This window comes from Microcebus murinus, chromosome 16 (assembly GCF_040939455.1).
Source record: "Microcebus murinus isolate Inina chromosome 16, M.murinus_Inina_mat1.0, whole genome shotgun sequence".
Lineage (NCBI taxonomy): Eukaryota > Metazoa > Chordata > Mammalia > Primates > Cheirogaleidae > Microcebus > Microcebus murinus.
In genome coordinates, this window is record NC_134119.1 from 63,454,572 (window position 1) to 63,472,158 (window position 17,587).

A 17,587-nucleotide genomic window follows, 5' to 3' on the forward strand; every position below is an offset into this window, starting at 1 on the left:
CGGTGGTGACGTCATCATAACGCACCCTAGTGTAGAAAAGGACCCCCTCCCCTTATTTTGAGGACCGGATTAGCACGATTCTACTACTACCGATGGCAGTCCGGGGCTCTCACTTTTGAGAGGCTCGTCAGGCGAAAGGGCGCGGCAACCACGGGGACCTTAAGACTCGGTGGGCCCTCCCCTACTTCCCACTGCGTGGCGGCGCTGTGGCGAGCGACTGACAGGCGCAGCGAAAGGCAGCCCTGTGCCGTACGGAGAAAGGCAGAGGCCTGGGCGACCGGCGGGAACAGCGGGGACCCAAAGGCAGTGCTTAACACAGCGGCTGAAGGCGTGCGTGGGAGGCGGGGGCTCTGGGTAGGACAAAAGTCACAGGATGCCACTGAAGCATGTCTCCCGGGAAGAAGCGAGCTAAAAGGTGGGTACCATTACCTGCTCCAAGACACTTGGGGATGAAGCTGGTGTCGAAGATCAAGACTCCCACGCTGAGTTTAGGGAGTTAGTTTGGTGCAGGGGGTCATAGGTAACACGGGCGATGAGGCTCCAGGAAAGTCACAACCTGGGGAGTCCAAGCATTTGAGAAGTTTGAAGTTTCTCTAGTGATAACTCTATCAGATAGAGTTCAAGGACATGGTATGTCGTAGTGAGTCAAAGGCTGGCAAGGAGAGCCTCTGTCGATAACAGACATCAAAGGTCGTAGAATTGGCATGCCGTTTAAGGCTTGCGACAGATGAGTGGCTTCACTCATGCGTGCTCCTCTCTTGACCAGAGGGGTCCCAGTCACCATGGAGGACTCACACCCTGAAGAGCCCATGGAGCAGCAGGATTCTCCCAATGAGAGGAGCCCCCGAAGTTCAGGAGACAGCATCTGTGAGTACAGACAGCTGGCTGGCTAGGGAGGGGGGTAGGGTGCAGGAGCTGATGCTGGAAAGATGTCTATGGCATTTCAGTGTCCAAGGTGCTGCAGGGCCTTGCCTGTTGGGAAGGGACTATAAAGTCCCTGAGCTGCCCTACCAGGAACTGCCTTTCTTCACTCTTATTACGCCTAGATGTACTAACCCTGCTCTGGCCACCTAAGCAGGGATGGGATGCAGTTCAGAGGGATAGGATGGCTTCCAGGAGAGGACTGGGTTGGAGTTGTGACTGGGAAGGTCAGCAGTGTGACATATAATAGAAAACAGCTTCTACTGAATGTTTATTATGTGTGAGGTGCATTCATATTATGAATGAGTTTAACATTGTCTCATTCCATCCTTCTAATAATTGACTCCATGAAATTGGTATTATCACTTAAAATGAGGGAACTAAGGCAGAGGGAAGTTAAGTATTTGTAATGAGAGATGGTGTCAATGCCTCCAGTCCAAACCCCGAAGAACACACCTGTAGTTAAACAGGTGGGCTTATTGCTTATTGCAATGAAGAACACACCATGAGAGAACTGTGGGATGTCTAAGTAAGAGTGTTAAAAGTGACTTATAGGATTGGGGCTTGTGTGAGGCAGTTTTGGGGAGGGTTCAAAGAAGGAGTTTGTTTGGCTCTGGATTGGATGCTGCCAGAAATCAAGGCAATTCCATGATTGGTATCTTAGTAAACCGTATCCAGGAGGAGGAAGAAAAAAGGCGAGGCTAATACTATGGTTGATAAAACAATAAGCAGTCAGCCAGGTGCAGTGGCTCATGCCTGTAATCCTAGCATTCTGGGAGGCCAGAGGCAGGAGGATCGCTCAAGGTCAGGAGTTCAAGACCAGCCTAAGCAAGAGTGAGACCCCCCATCTCTACTTAAAAAAAAAAAAAAAAAAAAAAAAACACAAAGAAATTAATTGGCCAAGTAAAAATATATAGAAAAAATTAGCCGGGCAGGGTGGCGCATGCCTGTAGTTCCAGCTACTTGGGAGGCTAAGACAGAAGGATTGCTTGAGCCCAGGAGTTTGAGGTTGCTGTGAGCTAGCCTGACTCCACGGCACTCTAGCCCAGGCAACAGAGCATGAGTCTGTCTCAAAAAAAAAAAGAAAAAGCAGCAGCAGTCGATTCACATTAGCCAGGATAAGGGAGTGTCTGGTCATTTTCAGGCTTGGACAACTGTCACGTTTTTTTCTATGTTCCGGGATTATTATGGTACAGTCTTGTTTTCTTGATTCATTCTAGTCACAGCATGGCCTTGTCTATCGTTAATATTCTGTGAAATTGTTTATGTCCAACATAAACACCGAGAACACCAAGGCCTAGCTGTCAGTGCCAGGCCAGATCCTGGATGTCAGGCTGCTTTCCTCTGTCTCAGTAGTCATTACTGAAAACCACTAGATAGTACTGTTTAAGCACTTAAACAAATTAACTTATTAATTCCTTCCAACAACTCTACTGTTATTACCCCATTTTCCAGATGAGGAAACTTGTTATAATTGCCTAGGAAGTGGTGGAGCCGGGATTCGATCCCAGGCAGCCTGGCTTCAAAGGCTGTACTGTAATCACCATACCACGCTGCTGGACAGGCAGATGCTCTGGTGTCTAATCCTGGCTCTACCATTTCAGTTCCTAGCCTCACGACTGTGAGCAACTTCCTAACCTCTTTAAGCCTCAGTCTGCTCATCCGTAAAGTAAGTCCAATAACAGTTCTCCCGTACTGTTGTCCAGCATTAGCATAGAGCCTAGCACAAAGCACACTCAATGTTAATTGTTGGCATGATTCTGGGGCTTGGGAGAGGTCTTAGAGATTCCTGCTGGCCTCCCCCGACCTCTCCCCACATCCCTCAGGCCATCTGGGGGCCCTGCAGTGCACCCGCTGCCTCATCACCTTCGCAGATTCCAAGTTCCAGGAGCGTCACATGAAGCGGGAGCACCCAGCGGACTTCGTGGCCCAGAAGCTGCAGGGGGCCCTCTTCATCTGCTTCACCTGTGCCCGCTCCTTCCCCTCCTCCAAGGCCCTGATCGCCCACCAGCGAGGCCACGGTCCAGCCACGAGGCCCTCCCCGCCGGCTGCACCCACCACTGCCCAGCCCACCTTCCCTTGTCTTGACTGTGGCAAGACCTTTGGGCAGGCTGCTTCTCTGAGGCGACACCGCCAGGTGCACGAGGCCCGTGCCCATCCTGGTACCTTTGCCTGCACCGAGTGTGGTCAGGACTTTGCCCAGGAAGCAGGGCTGCATCAACACTACATCCGGCATGCCCGGGGCGAGCTCTGAGTGCAGCAGAAGCCCTCTCATGGCAATAAGGAACTCTGTGGCTGGTAGGACCCACCATGATGTGGGGCACAGGAACTCTGGGGCGCTCAGTGGGATTTGCTTCCCTCCTTGGTAAAGCAGAGAGCTCTTTGATTATTAGGACGCACAAGATTCTCATTTAGAGCTTTGGAGGACACAGGGTCTTTAGGGAAACTGAAATGAGATCTTTTGTTTCAAAAACAATGGGCAAGAAAGAGAGAGGAAGGGAAAAATGGTTCGCAGCTCCCCCATTCCCAATTAAATAACTAGCTGCAGATTGTGCAATCACATTTCATGCTTCCCAGATGGATGTCATGGGGTACAGGAGCAAATTGCCCTGGATCTGTGCCTGAAGCGGGGGCAGGGAAGGCGAGGTGTTGCTGGCCTGTAATGTCTCCGAGAGTTCCAGACACGGAGCAACTTGGGCCTTTGGGGATGGAGTAGCAAGTCGGAGGCTGGACCCTAAATCAAGTGGGGTGTTGTAATTTGAGTCCTTTTCTTCCCACCCCCTGCCAGCCTTCCCCACTCAAAGAGGGCCTATGGCATCAGATGGCACTAGCCTCTCGGATAAGTTATGCCCCATTTAAATAATTCTGTGTATCATTCTAAGTCATGGAATATTTTTTATACATGTAGGTGAGATGACATAAATAAACTAACAGGAATAGTACCTAAAAACAGAAACATCCATATTAAAATGTCTAAGCAGGAAGCTCTGGCTTTTGAGTGGGACTTTGCAGAGAACATAAGGGTGTGGGAGGGGGGGCAGCTCAGGACAGAGTTGGCCTAGCCTTGTGGGGAAACTGGTTTGGAATCAAACAGAGATACCTTCTGTTTCATGTTCTATTTGGCCAACATTGGGAGATTTTTTTCTGTTAAGATCCTATTTTCAGCTCTCTTGAAAGGCCCAACCCAGGTTTACATTGTCAGCAGGGGCAGGGCAAAAGCTACAGCAAGCTGAAGCTGAGCATCGAGTGTCACCCTCAGACTGGAGATGAGTCCCAACAGGCCAGTTTTACTCCCTTATGTTACTTGCCCTGCTCCTAGCGTCAGTGGCTCATGTCCTGCCTACAATATTCACACTGTTTGAATTGAGGGGTGTTCTTAAACTACAGCTGAGGTGGAAGTGGTAGAGACTGACAGCTGTCTCCCAATTTTTAGCTAGGCACATGGTAGCTAAAAAGACTACATCTCCCAGATTCCCTTGCAGCTACATGTGGCTGGAGTTCTGGCTAAATTCCTGGGTAGGGTCCTCAAGCTTAGGAAAGGGACATGCCTTTCCTCTACCTTTCTAACTGGAATATGGATGTGGTATCCTGCCTTCTTGGACCATGAGGACAAGAGCAACATGTAGCATGGCAGAGCAATAAGATAGCAGGAGCCTGGGCTCTGGTCAACTTCATGGAGCAGAGCCACCATACCAGCCTTCTTCCATACTGCTATGTAAGAAAAATAAATCTCTTGTCTTATTCTAGCCACCATTATTTTAGGTCTCTGTCACATGCAGCAAAATCTATAGCCTAAGGCAGGGGTCTGCAAATTACGGCCAAATCTAGCTTGCTGCCTGGTTTTGCAAATAAAGTTTTATTGGAACACAGAAATGCTCATTCACTTATGTATTGTCTGTGGCTGCTTTTACATATAATAGCAGATTTGAGTAGTTGCAACAGAGCTTTTATAGCCCATAAAGACTAAAACTGTTACCGTCTAGCCCTTTACAGTAAAAGTATGCTGACCTCTTGTCTAATTGATAGACATACTACTCAAGAGTCTGGAAGCAGGGATCCCACCCTGAAAATATTACCTTTGCCAGGGTGTATGTGTGTGTGTCTGTCTGTGCAGGATTTGGGGCAGGGCTAGCTTGGATCTCTTTGCTGGGGTGATGTATGGGGACACTGTAGTGTAGTCAGTTGGCTGTCACTTTTTTCCAAGATATTAACTTCACCAAAGCCAAGTATTTCCTCTGGTTCCTGGTGAAAGCCCAGAAGTTTCTGACCACATGTTTCCACACCACCTCCCACGGTGGCTTCCCTAATCCCAAATCTAATCCCATATGCTCTCCTGAGATAGTTGGCAGCCTGCACAAGCACACCCCAGGCTTCCAGTTCTTTCTATAGTCCCCGGATGTCACAGATCCCCAAGACTTTAAATAAATAGCATCCCTGGTGACTTCCAAATCTCTACCTCTAGCCCAAACCCCAGACATGAGGTCCAGCCCCATGGATGACAAATGCAAATCTCAAACTTAAAAATGGGTCAGTGTGACTCCTGCAGCTTCAGTCTGCACAACTGCCATCATATTACTCACCTGTGCACTCTTCTGCTTGAGTCTGACTGCTTGTCACCCCAGCTGTGGCCCTGGTCTCCTAACTGCTGCCCCCTCCAGCTTCTCTACCATAGACCCACATCACCAATCAGCTCACATCACTAATTTAAAACCCTTCAATAGCATCCCATAAATAACATCCAAAGACCTTTCCCAGGCCCGCAAACCCCACCAACGATTGGGCCCCAGCCCACTAAGCAGTCTCAGTCCCTTCCTTGCTCTGTCTTCACTATACTCTAGCCACATATGCCAGTCTGGCTCCTTCCTGCCTCAGGGCCTTTGCACTTTCCGTCTCCTCTGCAGTGCCCTTACCCCAGACCTTGCAATCTGCCTCATTATCCAGGCCTCCATACATGCCACCTCCCAAGAGAGGTTCCCAGACTGCTTGGCTAAAGGAGCTCTGTCAACCCTTGTTCTGATTTATTTTCTTATTGCCACTCTCCAGCACCTGGAATTATCACACTTTTGTTGATGTGGTTATTTTCTGTGTCCTTACACAGAATCCAAGCTCCTGCTTCATCCTCAGTACCAAGAACAGTGCTTAGCAGGAGGCTCAAAAAGTACTTGTTGTCTGTGCCTGTCAGTTTACCTAGTGTTTCTCAGCCTCAAGCTGAAACCTTCATATTTAGGTTCCCACCTTATGACTACTGGAAGGACACATTCAAACCATAGCACATGGCTAAGTGTGATAATGGCTTTACTTCCTGGGGCAGTGTGTCTGACCCCTCTTCTGCCGTAGGACAGGGATTTCTAAGCACAGATGTAGAGAACTCTCCATCCGCCAGTAATATTCATGCAGCTCTGAGGCGCTCCTGCAAACTGTTTGCCAGACTCCCTCACCCATGAAAGGTACGGGCATAATGGAAGGAGAGACAGGAGAAGGGACTCACCTCACCGTGGGCTCCTGCTAAAACTGCTCCAGCAGCAGCTCGGGCTCTAGCATCTTCCTATACACTCAGCACAAGAGGCACGATGCCACCTTGAGGTTTAAGCCCCAGCCATGTGGCACCTTGTCACTTCACTAGTCCCTGCGCCAGCTGCGCGTGGTTTGTCCTCCAAGCTCCTACTGGGTTCTGATAATCTCACTTCTTTTTTTATATCCTAGTCAGTCCTAGAGTGGGAGTGGATTCTTGCACACTCTAATTTCTGGATTAACTCACGTGTCCAAGTTTGCACTTTCAGCCTTCTGACTCAGACCTTTGTAACCATTCCCTGTACGAAATCCTCTCTGAAATGCCTGGCTTGGTTTCATGTCCTGACTCGGTGCTGACTAAATGACCAAGTGGCAGCAGACTAGGTTTCCTGACTCCTAGTGTCTCTTGCGATCCTTAGGAATATTTGCTGATGGATGGGTAATTCTCTACATCTGTGCTTAGAAATCCCTGTCTGTGGCAGAAGAGAGGTTAGGCTTGCTGCCCCAGGAAGTAAAAGCCATTATCAGGCTTATCCATGTGCTATGGTATGAATGTCTCCTTTCAATATTCATATGTTGGGAACCTAAGACCCTATGCAGTCGTATTAAGAGGCGGGACCTTTAGGAGGTGATTCATTCATGAAGACTCTGCCGTCGTGAATGGGATTAGTGCCCTTATAATGATATAACGGTACTAATATTAGTGCCTCAAGGGAACTAGCTAGATCTTCTGCCCTTCCATCTCTTCTGCCATGTGAGAACACACTGTTCCTCTCTTTATGCCACCTTCTACCATTGAGGGTGGAGCAAGCAGGCGACAGCTTGGAAACAGACACTGAATTGGCTAGCACCTTGATCTTAGACCTCCCAGCCTCCAGAACCATGAGAAATAAATTCTATTCTTCTATACCTTACCCAGTCTCAGGTATTTTGTTAAAGCAGCACAAATGGACCAAGGTACCATATTGTTTTAAGGGGCTGTGAATATCTGCTTTGACAATTCTGAGATTCTGTGATACTAAGCTCTAGTGGTTATGAGAGTCTCAGTTCAGAGTAGATAAATGTCAGGTTCTGAGATTCTGGGATGAGAAGTGTGGGTTTTGAAAAATGCTCTAGTCTAAAATCCTATGACAAGAGTAAAAAATGCAAATGCACTTCTGGGCCAAGCAGGCAGGGTGTGGGATGTCCAGATCTGAGATGACGGGGAACACAGAGACTGGGGACACAAGAGTGAACACCCCATCTATAGGAAGTGACCCTTCTCAGCTCCAGCCAACAACTAGCCCATGGATAGAGCATTCGGCAATCCAGATCTCACAGTTTTTCAAAAAAAGCCAGAAATCTCCAGTTTCTTATGTGAAGTTACTCATTTTTCAATGTTGGTAACCAATATAATTTTTAAAACCTCAGTAGCTCTGTGGAGATCAAATGCGCTTCTGCAAATCCTATGGTGGCTGTGGCAGTCAAATTGCCATTTCTGGTGTGTGACTTAGTGGCTGAGAATAACGCCCTGTGTCTGGTTGTTTGCGTTCAAACCAAAGCTCTGCTTACCGGCTGTGTGACTTCCGATGGGTAATTCAACCTCTCTGTGCTCCTGCTGTAACAGTAGTAAAATGGTCGTTAAAATAGCCCCCACGCCTCTAAGGATTATTACGAGCACTCAGGCTGTATTATGAAGTCTCAGATTTGGAGAGAAAGCCACAGTTGGTATAATGGCCCCCACACCCGGCTCTCTGCCCCTCTCGGACCTCACCTCCCACCAGTCCTCCTCTGCCTTCCTCAGCACCTTGTGGCCCTGTGTGCTCTTCCACAAACATCCCATAAATGTAAGCTCCACCTCATGCCTTTGTCCCTACTGTCCCCACAGTCAGCCACTCAGCTCACTTCTTCCCTCCACTAGGTCTCTGCTCCGATGTCACCTTCTCAATAAAGCCTTTCTCGACCAACTTATTTAAAATTGCAACCTCCATACACGATTCCTGTCCCCCTTCCTTTTTCTTCTCTACGGCACTTACTACCTTCTATATTCTACATGTTTTATACATTTTAACTTAAATATCTGATTATTGTCTTTCCCATTATAAATATAACATCCATAAAGGCAGGGGAGTTTTGTTCACATTCACCGCTATATTCCCACCTTCCAGAACAGTGCCTGCCATCTTGTAGGTGCTTAATAAGTCATTGTTGAGGCTGGGCGCAGAGGCTCATGCCTGTAACCCTAGCACTCTGGGAGGCCGAGGCGGGAGGAACGCTTGAGGTCAGGAGCTTGAGACCAGCCTCAGCAAGAGCAAGACCTCATCTCTATTAAAAATAGAAAGAATTACCTAGGCAACTAAAAATAGAAAAAATTAGCGGGGTGTGGTGATGCATGCCTGAGTCCCACCTACTCAGGAGGCTGAGGCAGGAGGATCCTTTGATCCCAGGAGTTTGAGGTTGCTGTGAGCTATGCTGATGCCACAGCGCTCTAGCCTGGGCAACAGAACAAGACTTTGTGTCAAAAAAAACCAAACCAAAACAAAAAACCCAAAACATTGTTGAATGAATGAGTACACCAAGAACTGTCCCTACCCCATAAGGATCCAATGCAACTGTCCGGGTAAAGCACTTAGCCTGGGGCCTGAGCGCTGACTTATCAATGTCCACTATAGTAATTCAGGTTCCATTCTTGAAGGTTCTTAGTTGCCAAGCTTCTGAGTTAACACATGTAAAGCGCCTTAGAACAAGCTTGGCACACGATAAGTGCTCAGTAAATGGTAGCTATCATTATAATTAGGCTTCTATTTCCAAAGTAGCTTCGGTGCCAAGCGTCTGTGAATTAGGACTTCCCATCTCAGAGCAAGAGCCCCAGTTCTGATGAGGCTGCCATGAGCTGGCCCTATGCTACCCCTTGACCTCATCCCTACCCTCTGCCTCCCTCACTCCCTTCCACCTACTCTGGCCTCCCTGACACACGGGCAGCAGAAAGCCTCCCTCCCTTAGGTCCCTGTCACCTTCCCAGGAGGACTACACTATTTAAAATTGCAACCCCCATCCAGAACCGTTCTCCCTTCTGTTTTATTAGTCTCTATAGCACTGATCACCATGCAGCATGTGCTATATCTTGTTTATTGTCTGTCTCCACCCACAGCCCCTCCCTGCCCCCACATACGCTCCACGAGGACGAGGATTTTATTTTATTTGCTGGTGTGCTCCCGATGCCGAGCACACAGCAGGTACTTAAAAAATAGTTGTTAAATGAATTAATGGATCACAGTCCCTACCTCACAGAGTTATTCTTAGAAGCTGATGATCTCATGCAAATAAAGTGCAGCACTCAATAAGTGCTGGAAAAATGGCAGCTGTAATTATCATTAAGGTTCTATTTTTGTAAGTTCCTAGATGCACAACTTCTACGAGCCAGGATACATACAGCCCTTGGCCTGATACCAGACACCCAGGGAGCGCTCAGAAAGCGTAGCTCTGATTATAATGAAAGTTCTCTTTGTGGAAGTTCTTAGGCCATGTAGCAGAAATCACTAGCTGTGCTCCACAAAGTGTTTTCTGCTTTCTGGGTGCTGAGCTAGACAGCCTCTCCCAGGCGCCTCTGTAGTTCGCTACCGCCACGAAACTAACGTCTCAGCAAAGGCATGTCAGTGGAAGCAGCGTGCGACACTGACAGGCCAGGGCTCGTAAAAGGACACGTGCACCTCTCCAGGCTCCCTGTCCTCTTCTGCCGTGGCCACCCCGTCTGCACTGGGGAGGGGCGAGGGGGAGACGACAGACTTAAGGGATGGGCTGAGTTGGAGTCATCAGATCACCCGCCCAGGACTATTGTGTGAGTGAGAAATAAAGTTCTGTTGTGTTTGAGCCCTTACGTTATGGGATCTATGAGTAGACACATGGAAGCCACGTGGAACATAAGCACTTAGTCAATGTTAGTTATCTTGGCAACAGTGATCTGAGGTTCCCCGTGAAGGAGCCCAGAGGGACGGTGGGATAAATGTCCAGGCGCGTCACATTCAAACTCACACTCGCACAAACAGCAGACACACACCGGGTGACACACACACAGAATTTGGCTTTTATTCTGGCCTTCACACATCTACTCCTAGGACAACACAGATCGGCCTTACCCTATCCCCCATGTCTGCTGTGAGCACCCCAATTTCCTCAGCCCCCTCTTCCCACCCCACCCCTCTGCCAACCTCCCAGGTGGGGGGCTCTGCCTACACCTCCCCCCGGGCGTGCAGCATGAAGTGGCCGTGCAGCTCCCCCAGGCTGTCGAAGGAATCCTCACACTCTGTACAGTGGTAGGTGCCCTCCTCGTCCTCATCTTCCTCCTCCTCCCCCCGCCCAGCCGGTCGGCCCTCCCCAGCCCGACGCGGCTCCTCCTCTTCCTCCCCCAGGGCCCTGCCTTCAGGGACTGGTGCTTCCTGGGGGGCTGTAGCGGGGCTGCAGAGCCGGCAGGGTGGGGTGCCCGGTGGGGCCTCCCCAAGGGGTGAGCGGCCACAGAGCTGGCAGGGCTGGGCCGGGGGGCCCGGGGGCTGAGCTGCGTGGGAGGCCCGGCGGGATGGGCCCCCCCGGCCCCCACCCAGGCGCTGCTTCACCTTGTAGCCAGGGTCATATTCAGGGTCATCGGTGGTCTCCTCTTCCTCTTCCTCCTCATCTTCTTCCTCTTCGGAGTCCGGCTCTGAGAGAGTGTATTCTGAGTCAGAGGAATGCTCGGGGCCTGGAGGGGGGACAGAGAGGGAATGACAGGGGCATCAGAGGACAGAGAGCTATGCCCAGCTGTCCCCTCTCTGAGCCCCATTCAGACTGGCCTCAGTATAGCGAGGGTGGCCTGCACACAAGCTTTCCCTTCCCCACAGATGAGTCCCCAAGGCACAGAACAGGGCCTGGCACACAGTAGATGCTCCATGTCTATGTGTTAAAGACAAATGAATGTCTTCAGGAAATACCTGGGGGGGAGAGGTGATTAGGAAGGACAAAGCAGCAGTAGTCAAAAAACAATAGTAACAACAGCATCCACCACTATTTTAAGAGACCCATTCTTATATGTTAACTCACTGAATCCTTACAACGACTCTTTGTGGGGGTCCATTATTATCTCCAATTGACAAATGTGGAAACTGAGGCACACAGAGGCTAGGTGACTCACTCCTTACAGTTACACAGCTTGGACATGGAAAGCTAAGGTGATGGCCTACACTGGATCATTTTAAGGAGACAAACATTTGAAAGGATATTTGCACAATTAAAACCCATGCATGTCTATAGGAACTTAAGATATATGTGGCCCTATAATATAGTTAAGTGAATTACTTATAATTATTAGATATGTTATTGTAATTTCATGGGTATGAAGGACATGCCTAGGACAAGTTTAGGTTAAAAAAAAAAAAAGAGAAAAAATCTGAAGACAATGTACAGGAAAGGGTGACACCAGTAGTCGCCACTGGGGAGGGCGTCCCCACGCAGCAGTGTGGGGAATACCAGCAGGCCAGGAGCCTGCCAAAAGCATCTCACAGGACCGCAGCTGCCCGCCCTGTGTCCAGTCTGGCCTCCCTTCCTCAGTGTCCTCCAGCAGCCCCGAGGCACCCTGTGCTCCGCTCTCCCCCATCACAGCGGCCACAGGCTCTCTCCCCCCGCCCCTGCCCTCATCTCCTGCCCTGCCAGCCACACCTGGCTCCTCACCTCCCCCAACACCCCAGGCATGCACCTGCTAAGGGCCTTTGCACCCTTTCTACTGATGGACCAAGCTCCATGTGTCCCCTTCTCAGTGACACCCTGGCCACCCTGTCTAACCAGCAATCCCTCCCCAGCGTTTCCTACACCCCTTATTCTGTTTTTATTTTTCTCTCATCTTCACACTCAATGTACACAACACTGAACTGGTATGTTTGTTTATTGCCTGTCCCTGAGAGCAGGGACTTTGGTTCGCTACTGTGGCCCCAGCATCTAGAACACTTTCTTTGTGCAAAAAGTGTTTAGTGCCTATTTGTGGCATGGATGTCTCTGTTCAATTTGATAGACCTTCTCTGAGGCTTTCACACACGCTGTTCCCCTTGCTGGGAATGTCTTGCCCTGGTTTTTCCCATCATCCTCTAGGACCAAGCAGGTGGCCTCTCAGACCTCCTCATCCCAGGCAGCCAGTCACTTTGTCTACTGGCCCCCCCACTGTTCCAGCCTGAGCCCCCAAGGGCCATGGCCATCTGTGTCCAGGTTCCTTCCCCACCAAACCAGGGGGATGGGCCTGCTCTGACTCATTGCTGCCCCCCCCCCATTTGGAATTTGTCTGCCAGCTTTTTTCCTAGGGCCTTAGTGTGGGCTGGTCCCCCTGCCTGGAATGCTGCCCCCTACCTGCCCACCTGGTGACTGCCTACTCATTTCTCAAGACACAGCACAGGCTGGGCGCAGTGGCTCACGCCTGTAATCCTAGCACTCTGGGAGGCTGAGGCGGGAGGATTGCTCTCAAGGTCAGGAGTTCGAAACCAGCCTGAGCAAGAGCGAGACCCTCATCTCTACTTAAAAAAAAACAACAAATTAATTGGACAACTAAAAATATATAGAAAAAATTAGCTGGGCATGGTGGCGCATGCCTGTAGTCCCAGCTACTAGGGAGGCTAAGGCAGGAGGATCGCTTGAGCCCAGGAATTTGAGGTTCCTGTGAGCTAGGCTGATGCCACAGCACTCCAGCCCGGGCAACACAGTGAGACTCTGTCTCAAAAAAAAAACACCAAAAAATAATAAAAAGACCCAGCACAGGCCTGTCTGCTATGAAGCCACCACCCCGACGCCCCAGCTGGGGTCAGAGGTCTCTCCCCAGCTCCCCCTGCCCCAGAACCTCCCCGGCACTGTCCTAGGGGCTGACGGTAGCCAGCTGGGCCCCGGTATGTCTCCACTATCAGACTGGAAACCCTCAAGGGCGGGTGTGATCGTGGGGCCCCCACAGTGCCCAGCAGAGGACGTGAGGGTCAGTGGACAACGGCGGCCCCCCCTCCCCCAGACCTCTGCCTCTGCTCCTCTCCCACCTGGGGTGACCCTTTCCTTCTCCACTGGCAGACTCCTGCTCCTCTCTAAGGCTCCGCTCATGTGTCACCTCCTCTGTGAAGTCCTCCCTGACTCCCCTCTCTTGTCTGAGCTCCCCCACTCCTGTGCCACCCTCCATCAACTCTGACCACCTGGGTAGTGACCATCTGTGTCTGGAGACTCCTTGAAGGCAGGACCTGGGTCTGACCCATTTTTGTGTCACCAACAATGCAAAGCGTGAGTCAGCCTCTGGAGACACTTGCTGAATGGCTGCAAAACACAGGAAACACCCCCAGCTTCAGGCCAGGGTCCCTCCCATCTCTCCTCCCACCTCTGACTTCATACCATCCACCCTCTGGTGTCTTCAATGCCCACTATGACTTCACCCAGTTGGCCTGCGACAGGCAATCAGGTTGTTGTCCACGGCTACCAGGTCTTTCATGTCCACCGTGACTTCCAGTACCACAAGCTCTTTTGCTCCCACCATGTCCTCTCAACGTAAAAGAACCCCAAAGCCCAGCATGCCTCTGGCATCCACTGGACCCTCCATGCCCACTGGGGCTCCTACATCTCCTGCCTCCTTGAAGACCACCAAATCAGCAATGCCCACCAAGTCCTCGGTGCCCACCAAGCCATCGACATCCCCCAACTCAGTCATGAGCCCAAGCAGTTCAAAGTCCTCCAAATCAACAAATTCAAAGAGAGCCACTTCTAACAAGTCCAGCAGCAGGCCCCGGGGCCACAGCAAGGTGAGAACAACTAGTAGGGTAAGCACTGACACGAGGGCCAGTACCGACACCAGGGCCAGCAAAGGCAACAAGACCAGCGGCGTGAGACACCACCAACGGAAGGGCACACGTAGCCGGGGCAGAACGCCCGGCAGAAGGGGAAGCCGAGGTTCCAAGAGGTCACCCAGCAGGGCCAGCATTGCCAGCAGGATAGGAACTCATGGTGCCAGACCAGGCATGGCTAGCAGCGTGAGAACTCCTACTAACCAGGAAAAACAGAGTGGGGGGAAGAGTTATAGCCGGCCTAGAAATGTGAGCAGAGAGAAGAGTTGCAGCCCACCAGGAGCCTCGGGTATGGAGAGGAGTTCCAGACTGGCCGTAACCCCCAATAGGGCAAAAAGTCACAGCTCAGCTAGAGTCCCCTTTAAGGAGAAGTATTATAGCCAGTCTCCATCGTCATCGAGGAGGGTGAAGGGTTACAGTCTGGTGACCACCTCTAGCAGGGAACAGAGTTACAGCCCAACTGAAGTGACCAGCAGGGTCAAGGTTAGCACCCCACACAGGACCCGAAGTCACAGCTCATCTAGCACCCCCAGCAGGACCCGAAGTCACAGCCGGTCTAGCACCCCCAGCAGGACCCGAAGTCACAGCCAGTCTAGAACCCGTAGAAGGGCAAGAAGTCACAGTCGGAAGAGGAATGACAGCAGGATGAGAAGTTACAGTTGGAAGAGAACTCATATTAGGATAAGAAGTCACAGCCGGAAGGGAACTCCTAGCCAGATGAGAAGACATAGCCAGTCTGGAAGCTACAAGCATAAAAGTCAAAATCAATTTAGAACCCCCACAAGGAAAAGAAGTCACAACTGGTCTAGGAACGCCAGCGAGGAAAGAAGTCACAGCTGGTCTAGAAGCCCCAGCAAGGAGAGAGATCAGAGCAGAGGTAGAAGCCCCAGCAAGGAGAGAGATCGCAGCCGAGCTAGAAGCCCCAGCAAGGAGAGAGATCGCAGCCGAGCTAGGACCCCCAGCAAGGAGAGAGATCGCAGCCGAGCTAGAAGCCCCTGCAAGCAGAGAGATCGAAGTCGAGCTAGAAGCCCCAGCAAGGAGAGAGATCGCAGCCGAGCTAGAAGCCCCTGCAAGCAGAGAGATCGCAGCCGAACTAGGACCCCTAGCAAGGAGAGAGATCGCAGCCGAGCTAGAAGCCCCAGCAAGGAGAGAGATCGCAGCCGAGCTAGGACCCCTAGCAAGGAGAGAGATCGCAGCCGAGCTAGGACCCCTAGCAAGGAGAGAGATCGCAGCCGAGCTAGAAGCCCCTGCAAGCAGAGAGATCGCAGCCGAACTAGGACCCCTAGCAAGGAGAGAGATCGCAGCCGAGCTAGGACCCCTAGCAAGGAGAGAGATCCCAGCCGAGCTAGGACCCCCAGCAAGCAGAGAGATCGCAGCCGAGCTAGAAGCCCCTGCAAGCAGAGAGATCGCAGCCGAGCTAGAAGCCCCAGCAAGCAGAGAGATCGCAGCCGAGCTAGGACCCCCAGCAAGCAGAGAGATCGCAGCCGAGCTAGAAGCCCCTGCAAGCAGAGAGATCCCGGCCGAGCTAGAAGCCCCAGCAAGCAGAGAGATCGCAGCCGAGCTAGAAGCCCCAGCAAGCAGAGAGATCCCAGCCGAGCTAGAAGCCCCAGCAAAGAGAGAGATCGCAGCCGAGCTAGAAGCCCCAGCAAGCAGAGAGATCGCAGCCGAGCTAGAAGCCCCAGCAAGCAGAGAGATCCCAGCCCAGCTAGAAGCCCCAGCAAGCAGAGAGATCCCAGCCGAGCTAGAAGCCCCAGCAAGCAGAGAGATCCCAGCCGAGCTAGAAGCCCCAGCAAGCAGAGAGATCCCAGCCGAGCTAGAAGCCCCAGCAAGCAGAGAGATCCCAGCCGAGCTAGAAGCCCCAGCAAGGAGAGAGATCCCAGCCGAGCTAGAAGCCCCAGCGAGGAGAGAGATCGCAGCCGAGCTAGAAGCCCCAGCGAGCAGAGAGATCCCAGCCGAGCTAGAAGCCCCAGCAAAGAGAGAGATCGCAGCCGAGCTAGAAGCCCCAGCAAGGAGAGAGATCGCAGCCGAGCTAGAAGCCCCAGCAAGCAGAGAGATCCCAGCCGAGCTAGAAGCCCCAGCAAGGAGAGAGATCGAAGTCGAGCTAGAAGCCCCAGCGAGGAGAGAGATCGCAGCCAAACTAGAAGCCCCAGCAAGCAGAGAGATCCCAGCCGAGCTAGAAGCCCCAGCAAGCAGAGAGATCCCAGCCGAGCTAGAAGCCCCAGCGAGCAGAGAGATCGCAGCCGAGCTAGAAGCCCCAGTGAGGAGAGAGATCGCAGCCGAGCTAGAAGCCCCATCGAGGAGAGAGATCGCAGCCGAGCTAGAAGCCCCAGCAAGCAGAGAGATCCCAGCCGAGCTAGAAGCCCCAGCAAGCAGAGAGATCCCAGCCGAGCTAGAAGCCCCAGCGAGCAGAGAGATCGCAGCCGAGCTAGAAGCCCCAGCGAGCAGAGAGATCGCAGCCGAGCTAGAAGCCCCAGCGAGCAGAGAGATCGCAGCCGAGCTAGAAGCCCCAGCGAGCAGAGAGATCCCAGCCGAGCTAGAAGCCCCAGCGAGCAGAGAGATCCCAGCCGAGCTAGAAGCCCCAGCGAGCAGAGAGATCGCAGCCGAGCTAGAAGCCCCAGCGAGGGGAGAGATCCCAGCCGAGCTAGAAGCCCCAGCGAGGAGAGAGATCCCAGCCGATCTACAATCCCCAGAAGGCCTAGCAGGATGAGGAGTCCCAGTCAGAACAGAACCTCTAGCAAGACAAGGAGCCACTCCCCACCAACATTTCCCAGTGAAGGCCAAACTCCAAGCCAGGATGATAGTCAAGCCAACACTACAACCTCTAAAGCCATCTCACCTGGGGAAAGGTCTTCATCATCTTCTTCCAAGCTGGCGTAGCCTCCAGTCTCAGCTGGCTCACGGGTCTCTGTCATGGCCAGGGGAGGGGACAGGAGACAGGAGCAGAGCAGCAGCTGAGCAGCGTCCCTCCCTGGCCAGCTATCCGCAACCACACCTCCGGCCACAAGTTCTCTAATACAGGATGTTGGCAGGTAGAGGGGGATGCTGGACAGGGGAAAGGAAAGGCCTGTGGTGACTCAATAAATTTTTACAGAGCACCCATCCCCAACCCAAGCCCAGCTGTGTGCTCAGTACTGGGGGTGAGGCAAAGATGGCCCCAGCTCTGTCCCTGACTGCCTACAGAGCCTTGACTGCAAACTCTGCCCCTCTCTGTAGGTCCCAACTTCCCCATCTGGGAAACAAGGCTGCCTTCTGGTTCTTATTCAATGGGGTAGGGAGAGGTGACTTTCTAAGTAGCTACTGTTGCATGGGCACGAGTCAAACTGAGAGTGGAACAGGGGCTTATGCCAGGCATT

At 51.9% G+C, this 17,587-nt stretch overlaps 3 protein-coding genes across 3 annotated transcripts; 2 read left to right on the forward strand and 1 right to left on the reverse strand.

The window, feature by feature from the left end:
- The first annotated feature begins 5 nt into the window (after positions 1-5).
- Positions 6-4,794, forward strand: ZNF576 (zinc finger protein 576). The gene is made up of 3 exons (XM_012761262.3): positions 6-415; positions 767-867; positions 2,748-4,794. The coding sequence occupies exons 1-3, from the start codon at positions 387-389 to the stop codon at positions 3,173-3,175; spliced, it is 558 nt and encodes a 185-aa protein (XP_012616716.1). The 5' UTR covers positions 6-386; the 3' UTR covers positions 3,176-4,794.
- A 776-nt stretch (positions 4,795-5,570) lies between these two features.
- ZNF428 (zinc finger protein 428) lies at positions 5,571-17,200 on the reverse strand. Its single transcript, XM_075993143.1, has 2 exons — positions 17,071-17,200; positions 5,571-11,143 (listed from the first exon to the last, which is right to left on the reverse strand). The coding sequence occupies exons 1-2, from the start codon at positions 17,144-17,146 to the stop codon at positions 10,641-10,643; spliced, it is 579 nt and encodes a 192-aa protein (XP_075849258.1). The 5' UTR covers positions 17,147-17,200; the 3' UTR covers positions 5,571-10,640.
- On the forward strand, positions 13,110-17,111 carry SRRM5 (serine/arginine repetitive matrix 5). The gene is made up of 2 exons (XM_075993144.1): positions 13,110-15,534; positions 16,180-17,111. Exons 1-2 carry the CDS (start codon positions 13,884-13,886, stop codon positions 17,109-17,111), a joined length of 2,583 nt encoding a protein of 860 aa, XP_075849259.1. The 5' UTR covers positions 13,110-13,883.
- Positions 17,201-17,587: the final 387 nt, after the last annotated feature.